Genomic DNA, 19,564 nt, shown 5'->3' on the forward strand with positions numbered 1-19,564 from the left:
CCTTTTCATATGTTCCCTTGCGGGGTAAGGCTGGGCCAGCGTTCTCCCTGGTTGGAGAGAATCATTGGCAGCTCAAGACCAACTAACATTTGTGTGGTGTGAATGTTACTTGTCACTTTTCAGCTTAATATCCAGGTCTTGGTCCATTTGGACTTGGAATGCTTCAGCGTCTGGAGAATCTATGGTACAAAAAGCTGCCACTCAGCATGTTGAACATTCTTTTCCTGTTTTCACATCCGGAATCAAAATAGTTTCCGTTTCTTCTCTGATTGTTTTATATTGTGGCTCCAGCCTCCATATTCTACAAGAAAGAAAGTAAGTACTGCATTAAACTCTTTAAGTTCAGTTTTACTGTACAACTATCACAAACTCAATTTCTTCTCCTAAACATCGGTTTTCTGCTAAAATTGGCAAATTTTGAGAGCAAAACAAAAGGGTTTGTCAAAATGTGTACTTGTCAGGAATTCTCAAGTCCTCATCAAGTCGTTAAAAGTCATTACTCAGTCAGAAATGAGGGAGTTTCCCATTTGAAATGTTTCTCATCTTTGTCCATTAAGATGTAAATTGACTTGCTGTGTACCTCTAAGATATTTCTGTTTGTAAACAGAAATCATTATGCAGACCTACCTCCCTCTCCACTGGTACCACAGCATAGAGGCTGACGTATAAACGGCAGAGAGAATGAAATAGATCAATTTCTTGCAGTTTCAGCTCATTTGTGAATGACTAATTATTTGAAAAATGCAGTTGTGAGAGTAGAGGTCATAATGGAGGTGAGAAAGAGTGCAGGGAAAAGGGAAGAGAAAGGTAAAAAAGAAAAAAAAAAAATGCAGCACCAAAGAAAAATAACTTATTCCAGACAATTCCATGACAGGTACTTGCCTCTGGCATAACATGGAAGTCTTCAGCAAGGATATCTAAATAGATGTCCCCAAATCTCTTAATCCTTTCTCAAGGTTGAGATTTGACTTGGAACAGAAGTAAAGATACAACTATACCCTGATACAGTTGCGGCTGTACAGAACATTAGGTAGGCTACTTTTGGAACGCAGAGGAACCTCGATTATCTGAATGACATGGGCAGGGAGAATTTGTTTCGATAATCAAATGTTCAGATAATCGAATGCTGAATAGCACAATTTAGCCAAGCATCGGGACCTTGCGATCTTGATTGGGTAATCCAAATTTCGGATAATCGAATGCCTGATAATCGAGGTTTTTCTGTACTGCATTCAGTTCTAGTCTCCCTGCTGTAGGAAAGATGTTGTGAAATTTGAAATGGTTCAGAAAAGATTGACAAAGATGTTGCCAGGGTTGGAGGGTTTGAGCTGTAGGAAGAGGTTGAATAGGTTGGGGCTGTTTTCCCCTGGAGCGTCGGAGGCTGAGGGGTGACCTTATAGAGGTTTACAAAATTATGAGGGGCATGGATAAGGGTAAATAGACAAGGTCTTTTCCCTGTGGTAGGGGGAGTCCAAATCTAGAGGGCATAGGTTTAGGGTGGGAGGGGAAAGATATTAAAAGGGACCTAAGGGATAATATTTTCACACGGAGAGTGGTGCGTGTATGGAATGAGCTGCCAGAGGAAGTGGAGGAGGCTGGTACAATTGCGACATTTAACAGGCATTTGGATGGGTATATGAATAGGAAGAGTTTGGAGGGATATGGGCCGGGTGCTGGCAAATGGGACTAGACTAAATTAGGATATCTGGAGTTGGACCGAAGGGTCTGTTTCGTGCTGTACATCTCTCGGACTCTATGATATCAGTGTATTTCACCACTGTGCTCACTATTTATCTTGTGCATTCTGAGAGTGCCATTACAAAGGAAGATCCAAGAAGTTTGACCCAGAGAGAGTCAAGGGTTAGTGTTCGGAATGATGACATTTTTTTCCAATCAGGAGGGCGTGTGCCTTGGAATATACATTTGGAGGTAATGCTGCTCCGATGTGCTTGCTGATCCTGATCTTTTAGGTGGAGTGGTTCATGGGTCTGGAAGATGTCATCAAGGACTTGGCAAGCTGTTGCAATGCATCTTGTCAATACAGACACTATGTGCCAGTGGTACTGAGAGTGAACGTTTCTTGTGTTGATCAAAGGTCTGAGGAAGGATCACTCGACTCTGATTTGTCTCCACAGATACTGCCAGACCTGCTGAGCTTTTCCAGTAATTTCTACCTTTGTTTCTGATTTACAGCATCCACACTTCTTACGGCTTTGTTTTAAGAGCGTTGCTGTATTCGGTGACTTGCGTGTTGCTGGCCCTACCCTTGTTCAAGCAACTGGAGAGTATTTCGTCACTTGGGCCTTGGAAACAAAAAGATTTTGGTGAATAGAAAGGTGACTCATTTAACTCATTGCCACCAGCCTCAGACCTGCAAAGCTAGCCACAGTATTTATATGACTGGTCCATTTGAATTTCTGGCCAGCGCTGATGGCCCATAATGTTGATGGTCAAGGATTTGATGATGTTAGCACCATCAGATGTTAAAGGGAAAAGTTGGACACTTTCTTGTTGCTCGTGGTAGCAGAGATTATTTGTCATTCATCAGCCTAAACTTAAAGCTGCCCAAGGGCTTGCTGATATAAGACCATAAGATTTAAGAGCAGCAGTAGGCCATTTGGTCCATCCAGTGCTCTGCCAGTCAATATGATCATGGCAGATCTGAAAATCCTCAACTGTACTTTCCTACCTTTTCCATGTAACCCTCAATTCCCTCACTAGGTAAAAATCTATCTCAGTATTGAATACCTTTCACAACCCAACCTCTATCCTCTGCACCAAAGAATTCCACAGATTTATAACTCTCTAAGAGAGGAAATTCATCCTCATCTCTATTTTAAATGGCAGCCCTTACTTTGAGATTATGTCTTTAAGAACCCCTTAAGAATCTTACTCAAATTGTCCTCATAAGAAAGCTCCTCGTTATATTCCATCTGCACCGCCTTCCTAACCTGCAATCTTCTTCCTGACCTCTCCGCCCCCACCCCACTCTGACCTATCACCCTCACCTTGACCTCTTTCCACCTATCGCATTTCCATCGCCCCTCCCCCAAGTCCCTCCTCCCTACCTTTTATCTTAGCCTGCTGGACACACTTTCCTCATTCCTGAAGAAGGGCTTATGCCCGAAACGTCGATTCTCCTGTTCCCTGGATGCTGCCCGACCTGCTGCGCTTTTCCAGCAACACATTTTCAGCTCTGATCTCCAGCATCTGCAGACCTCACTTTCTCCTCTAAGACTTTGCCCACCCACGTAACCTGTTTATCCCTTTGCAAACTCTTTGTCTCATCCTTGCCACTTGTCTTCCAATGTACTTTTCTGCAAAACTGGTAATAGCATGTTCACTTCCCTCATCCAAGATGCGGAGGAGCCAGTTTTGGACTAGGGTGGACAAAGTTAAAAAATCACACAACAGTCAGGTTGTAATCCAACAGCTTTATTTGGAAGCACTAGCTATCGGAGCGCTGCTCCTTCCAACTTGTTGGACTATAACCTGGTGTTGTGTGGTTTTTAACTTTGTCCCTCATCCAAGTCATTAATATATTTTAACTTGACCAAGGGCTACTTGACTTCAACTTTGAGATTTTTGTGCAGAGGTGATGCATGTACAGTGTGTTCACCACAGAAACTGTCAGCAAATGGTGCAGTTGTGGGATTAGAATGGTGCTATAGAGGAACATGTCCATCTCTACCCCCCATCCCCACCCAGTGCACAAATTGCAAGAGGTTAGTGAGCAGGTACAGCAAGTAATCAGGAAAGCTAATAGAAAGTTATGGTTTATTGCAAGGGGAATTGAATGCAAGAATGGTTTTACATGGCATTGGTGAGGCCACATCTGGAGTACAATGTAAGTACCGGTCACTGTACTTATAGAGGATGGTAATGTATTGGAAGCAGATCACAGATGGTTTACTGGACTAACACCCAGAATGAGTGGATTGCCTTGTGATGAAGGCAACTATCACAGTGATTGTATCCTCTGGAGTTTCAAAGAGAGAATTGAGTTAATTAAAGGGTGGCACGGTGGCTCAATGGTTAGCACTGCTGCCTCACAGCACCAGTGTCCCAGGTTCGATTCCAGCCTTGGTCGACTGTCTGTGTGGACATTCTCCCCCTATCTGTGTGGGTTTACTCCTGATACTCCGGTTTCTTCTCACAGTCCAAAGATATGCAGGTCAGGTGAAATGGCCATGCTAAATTGTCCATAGTGTTAGGTACATTGGTCAGAGGGAAATGGGACTGGCTGGGTTACTCTTCGGAGGGTCGGTGTTGGGCTGAAGGGCCTGTTTCCACACTGTAGGGAAACTAATCTAAAATAAACCTTTAAGAACCTGAGGAGACTTGACCAAGTAGGTGTGAAAAGGATCTTTCCTCTTGTGACAGAATCCAGACCGGGGTACACAGTTTTAGAATAAGGGGCTCCCATTTAAGATAAAGAAATACTTTTCACTCTCAGAGGGTTCTGAGTCTTTGGAATTCCCCTTCCTCAAAAAAAAAACAGAGGATGCAGGAAGTTTACATATTTTCCAGGCAGATGAATGGATTCTTGCTTCTCAAGAGATCTGCTGGAATTTAGAGTTAAGGCTAAAATCAAATTGGTCATGATCTTAATAAAAAGCAGAGCAGGCTCAATCAAGCCAACTTTTCGAGTCATAGAGCTATACAGCACCGGAAACAGACCTTTCGGTCCAACCCGTCCATGTCGACCAGATATCTTAACTTAATCTAGTCCCACTTGCCAGCACCTGGCCCATATCCCTCTCAATTCTTCCTATTCATATACCCAATACAGATGCCTGTTAACTGTTGTAATTATACCAGCCACCACCACTTCCTGTAGCAGCTCATTCCACACACGCACCACCCTCTGCATGAAAAAGTTGCCCCTTAAGGTCCCTTTTAAACCTTCCCCTCTCACCCCAAACCTATGCCCTCTAGTTCTGGACACCCCCACCCCAGGGAAATGACCTTGTCTATTTATCCTGTTCAATGTCCCTCTGAAAGATCACCTAACGCCCCAGAGCAAACAGTCCCAGTCTGTTCAGCCTCACCCTTTTTCATATGTTCACATAGTTTCACTTTCAGCTAGGCTTCTGAGAAATTCATCTATTATTATAGAGCTGTTGAGCATGCAATTACTTGTATGAATTATCAGGCTGCAGGGAGAGGGAATTGTAAACTGTTCACAACTAGAAAAACATAAATGCAGAGATTGGGAGGTAGGGACTTGGACATTTGCAGATGACTCATTTGATTCTGGCACAACAGGAAAAGTTTCACCAAGGACTGGTAAGTACCTACCTCTGCCTTATAAAGGGTAGTCATGGAAGCACAGTTACTGGAGAACTGCTAACCTTGTTCTGTTACTTAAAACAGAATGAAGAGGTGGCTGAATAATTACAAGATGGTCACTCGAAAGTGTGTAAATTAATGAAAAATGTTCTGCATGTCAGTGTGAATAGCCATTGAGAGGGGAACGCATTGATCAAAATGGATTGTCGGAGGAACATCGAGATTCATGAAGTAAATTAAACGTTTTGAGGAAATGAAAGCAAGGATCGAGAAGGACAGTGCATTAGACGCAGTGTGCAGCACTTTCAGCAAGGTTTTAGACAAGGTCCCACACAGCAGACTGACGAGAAAAGTAACAGCCCACGTGATCCAAGGGCAAGTGGCAGATCGAATTTTAAATTCGGTCAGAAGCTGGAAGCAAAGGGATAGATGGGTATTTATGTGACTAGGAAGCTGTATCCAATGGGGTTCTGCAGGGATCAGTACATTGGCTAATAATCCTACTCTTCTCTGATTCCATTTTCTCCCCCATATCCATTGGTCCTTTAAATGCTAAGGACTATATCTAACTCCTTCTTGCAAACATTCAATGTTTTGGCCTCATCCACTTTCTGTTGCAGAGAATTCCCCAGGCTTCCCACTCTCTGGGTGAAGACATTTCTCCTCATCTCAGTCGTAAAAGGCCTACCCAATATACTTGGAATGTGACCTCTGCTCTGGACTCCCAGGTCATTGAAAACATCCTTCCTTCAATCACCCTTTCTCGTGCATTTAAAAGGCTCCTATGAGGACCCCTCCTTCTTCCGAACTCTAGGAATATTCTCCCTAACTGATACAGTCTCTCTTCATATATCAGTCCTGCCATCTTAGGATTCAGTCTGGTAAACCTTTGCCCTGCACTCCCTCCGTAGCCAGAATGTCCTTCCTCAGATATGAGAACCAAATACTTCGGGTGTGGTCTCACCAAGGTTCTGTACAATTGCTTCTGTATTCGAGTCCTTTCATTAGGAAGGCCAGATGTTGAGTAAGGAGAGGCATGTTGGTTCAATGGTTGGCACTGCTGCTTCACGGCACCAGGGACCCAGGTACGATTCTACCTTCTGGCAACCATCTGCATGGAGTTTACACATTCTCCCAGTATCTTTGCAGGTTTCCTTCCAAAGATGTGCAGGTTGGATGGATTGGCCATGGAGAATGCAGGATTCAGGGGGTGGGACCCTCTTTGGAGGGTCGATGTGAACTCGATGGGCCTAATGGCCTGCTTCCATACTGTAGGGGTCCTATGATTCTAAAAAGTAAATTAAACGAGAAGTTTGCCAACCAACTAAGATTTTAACATAAGTGCAGGTGTCGCGATCAACGCTACAAGCCACACTGACTGCTTAACGCATTTAGAACAATTGTACTCTTTGAGTCATAGGGTCATTGAGATTTACAGCACAGAAACAGGCCCTTTGGTCTAACTTGTCCACGCCAACCAGACATCAGAAATAAATCTAGGCCTATTTGCCAGCATGTGGCCCATATCCCTCTAAGCCCTTCCTATTCATGTACTAATTAGACATCCGCACCATTACACAGATCCTAAGGTGCTCAGGCCAATCCTCATTTAACTTTCTTTCCCAATACTCCTCCAATGTTTTCCCTCCCATAGTTCTTGCTCTTTCGTGAAATGCAATTGAGCCTTAGGAATTAAAATTCTGGAATTTAAAAGGTAGTATCAGTAACGGCGACTGAGAAATCATCACAGTTTGATGTCTGGTTTGCTAATGCCCTGGAGGGAAGCTATTTTGCTGTCTGTACCTGTCTGGCCCGTACATGTGATTCCAGACCCACAGCAATAACTGAACAGCTACACTGAATATATTCAAGAAAGAGATAATTTTTGAGATATTACAGGTATGGGGAGAAAGTGGGAGTGTGGCACTGAGATAGAGGATAAGCCATGATCATATAGACTGGTGTAGCAGACCCGAAGGGCTGAATGGCCTACTCCTGCTCCTAATTTCTTTATTTCTATGTACTGCATTGTTTTTTGCTTAACATATATGTTCATGCAAACTTAGGAATTAGTAGCAAGTGAGGAAATTTGGTCTTTCTATACTGCTCCAGTGTTCAACAAGATCATAGAGTCAGAGAGCCATAGAGGTGTACAGCATGGAAACAGATCTTTCAGTCCAACCAGACATCCTAAATTAATCCAGTCCCATTTTCCAGCATTTAGCCCATATCCCTCTATGAACTTTCCTATTCATGCATCCATCCAGATGCCTTTTAAATGTTGTAATTGTACCAGCCTCTACCACTTACTCTGACAGCTCATTCCATACATCCACCACCCTCTGAGTGAAAGTCCCTTTCAAATCTTACCCCTTTCACCCTACACCTATGCCCTCTAGTTTTGGACTCCACTACCCTGGGATAAAAATACTATCCATGCCCCTCATTACTTTATCAACCTCTACAAGGTCACCCCCCAGCCTCCAACACTCCAGGGAAAACAGCCTCAGCTTATTCAGTCTCTCCCAATAGCTCCAGTCCTGGCAACATCCTTGCAAATCTTGGCTGAACCCTGAACTTCACAACATCTTTTCCATAGCAGGGAGACCAGCACTGAATGCAGTATTCCAAAAGTGGCCTCACCAATGTCCTGTACAGCTACAATATGGCGGCAATGTGGCAGCACGGTGGCTCAGTGGTTAGCACTGCTGCCTCACAGCACCAGGGTCCAGGTTCGATTCCGGCCTCGGGCGACTGACTGTGTGGAGTTTGCACATTCTCCCCGTGTCTGCGTGGGTTTCCTCCGGGTGCTCCAGTTTCCTCCCACAGTTCAAAGATGAGCAGGTCAGGTGAATTGGCCATGCTAAATTGCCCATAGGTTAGGTGCGTTAGTCAGAGGGAAATGAGTCTGGGTGGGTTACTCTTCGGAGGGTCGGTGTGGACTTGTAGGGCCGAAGGGCCTGTTTCCACACTGTAGGGAATCTAATCTAATCTAATTCCTATACTCAATGCACTAACCAATAAAAGCAAGCATGCCAAGCCCTTCTTCACTATCATATCAACCTACAACTTCACTCTCAAGCAACCATGAACCTCCACCCTTAGTCCCATGGCTGATATTTATATGGCTTCATTTCACATTGATGTCTATCTCTGATATTACTTGTCTCCCTTATTATTCAAGAATCTAACTCTGCCTCAAAGTATTTAGTGATCCCATTTCCACTGCTCTCAGGGGATGAGAGCTCCAAAGACTCACAAATGTCTGAGAGAAAAGAAATCTTAAATGGGAGATCCCATGTTTTTATTTACTGTATTTTTTTAAAATAGTGTCCTCCAGTTCTAGTCTCTCCAACAAGAGGAAACGTCTTTTTTAGTATCCATCCTAACAAATCCTCTCAGGATCTATATGCTTCAATCAGATCACCTCTCATTTCTCTAACCCCCAAAGAATACGGGTGTAGAATGGAGATTACAGGAGGAAATAATGGGGGCTTGTGAGAAAGGGACAGAGATAGTCATAGATAATTGTAATCAATGTGCAGATTGGCTGAATCAAATTAGTAGCCTGTGCAATGAGTTCATGGGACAGTTTCATGGTACAGCATACTCTGAGGACTACACGAAAGCACGCTGTACAAGATGTGGGGCTATGTAATGAGACAGGATTAATTAATAACCACATAGTAAAGGTCCCTATTGGTAGCAGTGTTCATAAGATTGAATTTCCTATTCAGTGAGGCTAAGAAGAATGCTTTAAAGTTACATAAGGTCATTCTGAGAGCATGAAGACAGAGCTGGCTAAAGTGAACTGGTAAGTAAGTTTCGTGGATTAGTGAATTAGAATTTATCTTCACATAGGGAGGTGCGTGTATGGAATGAGCTGCCAGAGGAAGTGGTGGAGGCTGGTACAATTACAACATTTAAAAGGCATCAGTATGGGTATATGAATAGAAAGGGTTTAGAGGGATATGGGCCAATTGCTGGCATAAGGGACCAATTAGGTTGGGATATCTGGTCAGCATGGACGGGTTGGACCAAAGGGTCTGTTTCTGTGCTGTACGTCTCTATGACTCCTATGACTCTATGTACTTAAGTACAGAGATACAGGAGTACAGTGACAAGTTTACAAAGTCGCCATTCTCCGACGCTATCCTAGGTGCAAAGATACATTGATACAAACTCTTATCTATAAAGTAGAAAAATAAAGAAATACAGTTAAAAGTTCGACACTACAATCCTTCTTAAGTGCTTAGCAATGGGTCTGGATCCAGACTGTTGCAATTTAAGAAGGTAGGTAAATAGAGACGCAGTGGTAGGCATTTAACAAGATAGTTCACAGCTTTCAAAAAAAATGTTACAGTCAGTCATCTGCAGCTAAATAAGGAAGTTAAATATTGGCTGATGTAAATTGAAACAACAAACATAACTCTGCTGTATGATGGTTGGAGGTCAGAAGATTGAGCAGAATATGAAGAACAGCAAAGAATGGCAATAAGGTTGGTAAGAAAGTGGAAATTAGAGCAACAGGGAATGTTAAGCTAGAAATATAAAACAGATGGTAAGAGTTTCTACAGTTACTCAAAACGGAAAAGAGTAAGTAAAATGAGTGTCGGTCTTCTCGAGAATTAATCTGGGGCATTAATAGTGAAAAGTATGGAAGACAGATGAATTGAACAGAAGTCTTGCATTTGTCTTCACTTTAGAGGATGCAAGTAATATTCCAGAAATAATTGGGAATCATAATGCGAAAGGGAGCAATGAACTGAAACTGATTACAATCACCAGAGTGGGGGTAATGAGGACATTGTTAGAAATAAAATGCAGATGAAACAGATGTTCTGCACTTAACCTTCAAGAGGAATTTGGCAAGGCCACATCAAAGTTTTCTACATAGAGGGTATGTAGAGGGTATGTAAAATCTATGTAGAGGGTAGCATTTGTTTTAATATTCATTATTGGGATGTGGATGTCACTGGCAAGGTCAACATTTATTGCCCTTCCCTAATTGCCCCAGGGTGATTAAGAGTCAACCACATTGCTGCAGGTCTGGAGTCACATGTAGACCGGATGAATTAAAGGCAACAGCTCTTCCCCCTCCTAAAGGTCACCAGATTGGTTCTTCCAACAATTGACAACCGTTTCATGGTCACCATCAGACTCTTAATTCCAGATTTTTATTGAAATTTTAATTCATAGGATCATAGAATCCCAACAGTGGTGGAAATAGGCCCTTCAGCCCAACAAATCCACAATGACCCTCCAAAGAGTAACTCATCCAGACCCACTTCCCTACCCTATTATCATAGATTTACCCCCTGACCTACACATCCCTGAACAATTTCCCATGACCAGTTCACCTCACCTGCATAAGCTTTGGATTGTGGGAGGAAACCCACACAGATAAGGGGAGAATGTGCAAACTCCACACAGGCAGTCACCCGAGGCTGGAATCGAACCCAGGTCCCAAGCGCTGTGAGGCAGCAGTGCTAACCCCTGAGCTACCTTGCCACATAGGTCCCAGAATGTTATGTAGGTCTCTGGCAATAATACCACTAGTAATAATATCACTAGCCCATCACCTTCCTCTATTAACATAAGTGGAGGATTCATTGGCTAACAGGAAGCAGAAGGTACACAAAAATAGGACTTTTTTTTGGATTGATAAGTGATGTGCCTGGTAGATCAGTGGTGGGACCTCAATTATTTACAATATATATCAATTACTTAGATGAAGGGACAAAATGTATGGTAGCTTTAAATGTGCTGACTGTTCAAAGACAAGGTAGGACAGTAAGTTGTGAGGAGGACAAAAAGGCAAGTAAATTAGTTTCATGAGTAGACAATGGAGAGGTGATGGCCTGGAGGTCTTGTTTCTGAACTGTCAACCCAAAGACTCAGGTGATGTTCTGGAGAGCTGGATTTTAATCCTGTCATGGCCGATGGTGGAATTTGAATTCAATGAATGTCTGGAATTAAGAGTCTAATGATGACCATGAATCCATTGTCAATTGTCAAGAAAACCCATCTGGTTTCACTAATGTCCTTTAGGAAATGAGCCATCCTTACCTGGTCTGGCCTATATGTGACTCCAGACACACAGCAATGTGATTGACTCTTAACTGTCCTCTGGGCAATTAAGGATGGGCAATAAACGCTTCCCACATCTGTGAATGAATAAAGAGCAAATATAATTTGGGAGATGGAATATATTGAGAAAATGTGAACTGTCCACCTTATATGAAAGATTAGTAAAGTAGCATTTCATTTAAATGGAGAGTGAGTACAGAATTCTGAGGTACAGAGGGATCTGGGCATACTGGTACATGACACTTCAACATGTTAATCTAGAGGTGTAGCATGTGATTAGAAAGGCAAATGGAACATTGCTGTTTATTAAAAGTGGAATGAAGTATAAAAGTAAGGTTGTTTTGCTACACTCTCCTTCACTTAAGAAAGAATGTAAATGCATTAGAGACAGTTCAGAAAAAAAGTTCTCTTAACTAATACCTGAGTTTTTGAGATTTTGGAATTAAGGGATGTTGTCTTGTGAGGAAGAATTGTAATTATAGTGTGGTTGCTTTGAGGGGCTTATAAACCATACCCACAGGTAATGTTTTGCCTTTACTATCTCTCATCTTTATTCAAACTGATTTTACATCCGATCTCCGGAATCGTGATAATATCTGACTCTTGTACAGGTGCCATCCTTCATAAACAGAGTTACTGTGCCACATTTACAACCTTCTAAGTGTCATTACGTATATTGAGGTCCCAGCTTTAGAGTCAGCTCTCTGTAGTGTCTATCAGATCATTCATATTTATTTTTTTTGCACAGTCGATTGATCTGTTTTGTTCCAAGTTCCATGTGCATTCAAATACAAGCCTTTATTTTTGTCTTTTTATTAAATTTGTAATCTCAAGTCCTATCTACTGTTCCATATGTAGATATGTACACTCTGTCCCTTTCTATCACACACTGATCACCAATTCCATTATTGATTTCTTGCCTTCTAATTGCTGCTGATGCTGCTAAACTTATCTAATCTTCCCCAACTTAATCCCCGACAAGAGACCCCACCCAAACAACTCGCACCCCCCACCACAATGCCCCAGCTACTTATGTCTGAAGCCATTTCTATCACTCCACTTATACAACACACTAGAGTTCAGCTCCTGGGACTGTCCCAGTAGTCCAGCTCCCACTTTCCCCAGTACAGGTATCATATTCCCACATCATTTCCCCCATATCGATCATTGAGCTACACATTCATCTCACCAAATTGCTTGTGGATCAGGTAATAATTCAGTGATTGCTACCTTTGAAGTTCTGCTTTTCTGCTTTTTTAAAAAAATTGTGCTCTAGCTGCTCATATTCTCTCAACAGAAGCTCTTTCCTAATTTGATCAATGCCACTGGAACCTCCTCCTCTCTCTCCAAGTTCATTTCCAGCCCAATGCAAATGTCCTGAATCCTGGCACTAGGCAGGCAACACTGTCATCAATACTATTGTTCTTCACAATAGACAATAGACAATAGGTGCAGGAGTAGACCATTCTGCCCTTCGAGCCTGCACCACCATTCAATATGATCATGGCTGATCATCCTTAATCAGTATCCTGTTCTTGCCTTATCTCCATAACCCTTGATTCCACTATCCTTGAGAGCTCTATCCAACTCTTTTCTAAATGAATCCAGAGACTGGGCCTCCACTGCCCTCTGGGGCAGAGCATTCCACACCAGCCACCACTCTCTGGGTGAAGAAGTTTCTCCTCATCTCTGTCCTAAATGGTCAACCCCGTATTTTTAAGCTGTGTCCTCTGGTTCGGCACTCACCCATCAGCGGAAACATGTTTCCTGCCTCCAGAGTGTCCAATCCTTTAATAATCTTATATGTCTCAATCATATGCCCTCTCAGTCTTGTCATATCCCCTCTCAGTCTTCACTGTAGACAGCCATGTTTATTCCAAAGAATGACCCCTATTACCACTACATTCCTCACCCCACTTGAATGGCTTCCTGTACAAGAATGCCATAGTCAGTTTGCTTATCTATCTGCACCACCACTTTCAGCCAGTCTGACTGCAGAAATCTCTTGGACCTTTTGGACAACTGTAAAGACTGAATTCTTGCATTTCTACCTTCTTGATCCCCATACTAGCCTCTTGTAGTCACACCCTCCTTTCCCTGACCATAGACCAAAACAAGCCTACAATCATAGATTCCCTACTGTTTGGAAGCGGGCCATTCAGCCCATTAAGGCCACACTGCCCTTCTAAACAGCATCCCACCCAAACCAACCCACCTATCCCATCCCTGTAACCCTGCACTACCTGTGGCTAATCTATCTGGCCAGCACATCCCTGGATATCAGGGATGACCAATCCACTTGCATATCTTTGGATCATGGGCGAAACCAGAGCACCCAGGGGAAATCCCCACAGACATGGGGAACATTCAAACTCCATACAGGCAGTCACCCGAGGCTGGAATCGAACCGGGGGTCCTTGGTATAGTGAGGTAGCAGTGCTAACCATTGAACCTACATGCCACAGCAGCCTAACCACAAGGCAAAGTACAAGTGGCAATAAATTACTATTCTATTCTATTGTCCAGATGCACACAAGAGAAGAGTAAAATGTTAACAATTAGACATCCACCAAGAGACATTCAGTCCAAGTGTCTTTAATCCATTTGGGACTTACTGTATCTGAGTTCTATTTGGTGCAAGGTTGAACCTGAACAAAAACTATGGGCAATAAAGTTTCAGGATGTGTGAAAAAAGAAGCTGCGAGAAACCTGTATGTGAAGATGATGAAAAAAGGAGCATATGAACAAGACATAAAAAGCATGAAGTACACAAAGAAAATTTTAGAACAAGCAACAATTAAAGGATTGGAAAGTATTCTTGACTTAATATTAAAGCTTAAAGTGCTCCCTGCAGCTTTTTGTATGACTGGACTAGGAGCAATCATTCTTGCTGGTTGTGTTGCTGTAGACCTATTTCGAAACAACTCTGAAAATGTCAGTGAAATGACTGAGAACGCAGTCCGTAAAATACTCCATGAGGAATCCATTCAGGAAATCAGTAACCTCATTATCGCTTATCAGAATCGCTACGAAATGTTTGCAAACAACAAAAAGAAACTTTGTGAAGAAGTTACAATCTATGAAAGGGACCTGTTTAACCAGCTCAATCGAGCCAGCCAAAATATGCTTAAATATCCCCGAAGTGCGACTGTGTCAAACTTCCTAGCCTGGTTGAAAGGTGCCAGAATGTATCTGGAAATGCTTTCTGACATGGTTTACTTGGGCGTTATCGACTCATCTGCAGTGGTTCAGGTAGCGCATGTCCACTGTGTTACCATGAGTGAACTGGCACTTGCAGTCAAGAAACAAAAGAGGTCAGTCATTCACTTGTTTCGGTTTCCTTTAGGCATCAGCTTGACAGACAAGGAAGCGGGTCATTCTGTTTGCGTATATTACCCTCACTTCAGTTTCAACGATATCAATGATATCAAGGATCAATACCTGACGCTGCTTCTTGATGATCAACTTAAAAGTGTAAAGGAACAGTTTAAATCTCTTATCATTGACTTTCAAAAGAATTCCTGGGCAAAATTTACAAAGTACCTCAGGACAGTACTATATCTGAATGTTGTGACCAGTAGGTTTGGAACATCACTGATTTTTTTTTAAATTAAAAAAAAAGCATGCCTGGGTAGCGTCAGGTTCACACAGACCCAGGGTTTCAGTTGTGCTTTCAGCTGACGTTATTTGGAGTTGATGCTGACGCAACTCTGTCTGTCTGCCTGTCTCTCTCTCTCTCTATTGCAGTAAAACACTTAGAGTCATAGAGTCATAGAGATGTACAGCATGGAAACAGACCCTTCGGTCCAACCCGTCCATGCCGACCAGATATCCCAACCCAATCTAGTCCCACTTGCCAGCACCCGGCCCATGTCCCTCCAAACACTTCCTATTCATATACCCATCCAAATGCCTCTTAAATGTTGCAATTGTACTAGCGTCCACCACATCCTCTGGCAGCTCATTCCATACACGCACCACCCTCTGCATGAAAAAGTTGCCCCTTAGGTCTCTTTTATATCTTTCCCCTCTCGCCCTAAACCAATGCCCTCTAGTTCTGGACTCCTCGACCCCAGGGAAAAGACTTTGTCTATTTATCCTATCCATGCCCTTCATAATTTTGTAAACCTCTATAAGGTTACCCCTCAGCCTCCAAAGCTCCAGGGAAAACAGCCCCAGCCTGTTCAGCCTCTCCCTGTAACTCAGATCCTCCAACCCTGGCAACATCCTTGTAAATCTTTTCTGAACCCTTTCAAGTTTCACAACATTTTTCCGATAGGAAGGAGACCAGAATTGCACGCAATATTCCAACAGTGGTCTAACCAATGTCCTGTACAGCCGCAACATGACCTCCCAACTCCTGTACTCAATACTCTGACCAATAAAGGAAAGCATACTAAACGCCTTCTTCACTATCCTATCTGTCTGGGACTCCACTTTCAAGGAGCTATGAACCTGCACTCCAAGGTCTCTTTATTCAGCAACACTCCCTAGGACCTTACCATTAAGTGTATAAGTCCTGCTAAGATTTGCTTTCCCAAAATGCAGCACCTTGCATTTATCTGAATTAAACTCCATCTGCCACTTCTCAGCCCATTGGCCCATCTGGTCCAGATCCTGTTGTAATCTGAGGTAACCCTCTTCACTGTCCACTGCACCTCCAATTTTGGTGTCATCTGCAAATTTACTAACTGTACCTCTTATGCTTGCATCCAAATCATTTATGTAAATGACAAAAAGTAGAGGACCCAGCACCGATCCTTGTGGCACTCCACTGGTCACAGGCTTCCAGTCTGAAAAACAACCCTCCACCACCACCCTCTGTCTTCTACCTTTGAGCCAGTTCTGTGTCCAAATGGCTAGTTCTCCCTGTATTCCATGAGATCTAACCTTGCTAATCAGTCTCCCATTAAATGTTGCAATTGTACCAGCCTCCACCACTTCTTCTGGCAGCTCATTCCATACACGCACCACCCTCTGCATGAAAAAGTTGCCCTTAGGTCTCTTTTATATCTTTCCCCTCTCGCCCTAAACCAATGCCCTCTAGTTCTGGACTCCTCGACCCCAGGGAAAAGACTTTGTCTATTTATCCTATCCATGCCCTTCATAATTTTGTAAACCTCTATAAGGTCACCCCTCAGCCTCCAAAGCTCCAGGGAAAACAGCCCCAGCCTGTTCAGCCTCTCCCTGTAACTCAGATCCTCCAACCCTGGCAACATCCTTGTAAATCTTTTCTGAACCCTTTCAAGTTTCACAACATCTTTCCGATAGGAAGGAGACCAGAATTGCACGCAATATTCCAACAGTGGTCTAACCAATATTCTGTACAGTTGCAACATGACCTCCCAACTCCTGTACTCAATACTCTGACCAATAAAGGAAAGCATACTAAACGCCTTCTTCACTATCCTATCTGCCTGGGACTCCACTTTCAAGGAGCTATGAACCTGCACTCCAAGGTCTCTTTATTCAGCAACACTCCCTAGGACCTTACCATTAAGTGTATAAGTCCTGCTAAGATTTGCTTTCCCAAAATGCAGCACCTTGCATTTATCTGAATTAAACTCCATCTGCCGCTTCTCAGCCCATTGGCCCATCTGGTCCAGATCCCGTTGTAATCTGAGGTAACCCTCTTCACTGTCCACTGCACCTCCAATTTTGGTGTCATCTGCAAATTTACTAACTGTACCTCTTATGCTTGCATCCAAATCATTTATGTAAATGACAAAAAGTAGAGGACCCAACACCGATCCTTGTGGCACTCCACTGGTCACAGGCTTCCAGTCTGAAAAACAACCCTCCACCACCACCCTCTGTCTTCTACCTTTGAGCCAGTTCTGTGTCCAAATGACTAGTTCTCCCTGTATTCTATGAGATCTAACCTTGCTAATCAGTCTCCCATTAAATGTTGCAATTGTACCAGCGTCCACCACATCCTCTGGCAGCTCATTCCATACACGCACCACCCTCTGCATGAAAAAGTTGCCCTTAGGTCTCTTTTATATCTTTCCCCTCTCGCCCTAAACCAATGCCCTCTAGCTCTGGACTCCTCGACCCCAGGGAAAGACTTTGTCTATTTACCCTCTCCATGCCCCTCATAATTTTGTAAACCTCTATAAGGTCTCTGCTGCTAGATCATCTCTTTTGGTGTTTCTTTCTCCTGGACTGAAAATTTGTTTTGCTGGATTTACATTGGCCATTTCACACTGCATTTAATTTGTGAATCTCTTTTTAATTATTTAATCAAACTGTTGCAGTACGAATAGTAGGTTTTAGTTAAGATTCTTCAAAGATATATATTCTGAAGTAGTTATAAATGCACCTATGCACAAAAAAAACCCACTAAAAGCATTAGGGGAAAAGAATTCAAATAAAATTGAGAGCAAACCAGTCTCAGAGACAGTAAAACCAGTCCCCAAGTCATTACAGGGAGAAATGAATCACAGGTCAGAAACTAGCAGACATTGAAATGTGGGTTCAATGAACACATTGTAAGAGACCCAAGGATAAAGAAAGGAGTGTCTAGTAAATATGGTGGGAAAGAGAACTGTTAGTAAAGTGGAGTGGATCTGGCAACATCAGTGGAGACAAAGTAGAGTTAACGTCTCAGGTTCAGTGCCTTGTCCTCAGAATGGAGGGAGGGTTACGTGACCCAAAAAGTGAACTCTGATTTCTCTCCACAAAAGCTGCCAGACCTGCTGAGCTTTTCCAGCAATTTCTGTTCTTGTTTCTGATTAACAGAAGCTCCTGAGACTTATATTTTTGCAGTCGAACATTAGGTGTAACCATATAACAATATTGGAACTGATATTATAAATTGTATAACAATTAGTAAAAATTAATAGCCTTTATATATCCTGTAAGAGGTTAGTAAACTGTATAACAGAATTTTTAGAAGTCTTTGTTATCGGCTAGTAACCAATTAATTGGTAGTTAACATAGTGAAGCTGGTAAATGCCTGGCAAGGAATGTGGTTGAATACAGTGTCCATTGTGAAAAGCCTCAAGAAAGAAGATAAAAGAGTCTGGGAAACATCATCAGACCATGAAGGACCAGGGACAGACCACAAGCCTATCAATCTCCTGGCGTGCAGTCATATGATTAGCTTAACTGGAATGTATTACTTAATAATACTTCTTTGTGTATTTGCTAAAGGCGGGCTGAATCCAATGCATAAAAATATGTCTTTCTCTTGTTCAGGAAGAGCTTTCTGGATTTTCATAGGGTTTCTTCCCACCGGTGTAATTTTAATAAACTCTTTGCTGGAAGTGAACTCCTGGGTGTCGAGTGAATCATTTGGTCATTCCACCCCAACACCACACAAGTTAGGTTAGAGTGATGCAAGACTACATCACTACAAAGCAGCAGAGGGTAATTTCACAAAATGAAACTTCTTTGTAAATATAGCGCTGACAATTTGTGACACTCGAAACAGAATATAAATTGAGATTTTAAAACTATTCAGGAAATTAAAATTTTGCTTAGTTCCCTTCCCTGCACTGAAATTAACAAACATTTTCCAGGTTCAACATCTCATCTTCTTGACAATTTCAGCCAATCATTTGCTCTTTTCTCTATTTCACTACCGATGGTCCAAAATCCTGGAAATCCCTCCCTCAGGTCATTGTGGGTGACCTACAGCACATGGACTGCAGCAGTTCAAGACGACAACTCATTACAGCCTTCTCAGAGTGCAAGTAGGGATAGGCAATATATTCTGGCCCAGCCAGTAATGCTCATGTCCCACAATTAATAAATAAAAAAAGATCTGACAGCATCTGTTGAGAGAAAGCAAAGTTAACATTTGAAGTCCAGTGACTCTTCTCCAGGATTTTATCATAGTTAATTTGCTAATTACTCCTTTTCCTTTAAATAAATTTATTTTAACATGTATCAGTGTCGTACAGCACTGAAACAGACCTTTCGGTCCAATCAGTCTATGCTGACCATAAACCCAAACTAAACTAGTCCCACCTGCCTGCTCCTGACCTATATCCCTCCAAACCTTTCCAATTCAGTTACTTGTCAAATGTCTTTCAATGTTGTAATTGTACCCATATCCATCACTTCCTCAGGAAGTTCATTCCACATGCAAACAACCTTCTGTGTAAAATATTTGCCCCTCACATCTTTTTTAAATCTCTCTCCTCTTACCTTAAAAATGTTCTCCCTCGTCTTGAAA

General features: G+C 42.5%; 1 protein-coding gene across 1 annotated transcript; it reads left to right on the forward strand.

The window, feature by feature from the left end:
- Positions 1 to 250: 250 nt before the first annotated feature.
- On the forward strand, positions 251 to 18,655 carry LOC122542276 (uncharacterized). Its single transcript, XM_043679849.2, has 3 exons — positions 251 to 315; positions 2,194 to 2,336; positions 13,909 to 18,655. Exon 3 carries the CDS (start codon positions 14,044 to 14,046, stop codon positions 14,989 to 14,991), a length of 948 nt encoding a protein of 315 aa, XP_043535784.2. The 5' UTR covers positions 251 to 315; positions 2,194 to 2,336; positions 13,909 to 14,043; the 3' UTR covers positions 14,992 to 18,655.
- The last annotated feature ends 909 nt before the right edge of the window (positions 18,656 to 19,564 follow it).

The sequence above is a fragment of the Chiloscyllium plagiosum genome, unplaced genomic scaffold (assembly GCF_037043375.1).
Source record: "Chiloscyllium plagiosum isolate Xiang-an unplaced genomic scaffold, Cpla_swu_hap1 HiC_scaffold_33, whole genome shotgun sequence".
Taxonomy (NCBI): domain Eukaryota; kingdom Metazoa; phylum Chordata; class Chondrichthyes; order Orectolobiformes; family Hemiscylliidae; genus Chiloscyllium; species Chiloscyllium plagiosum.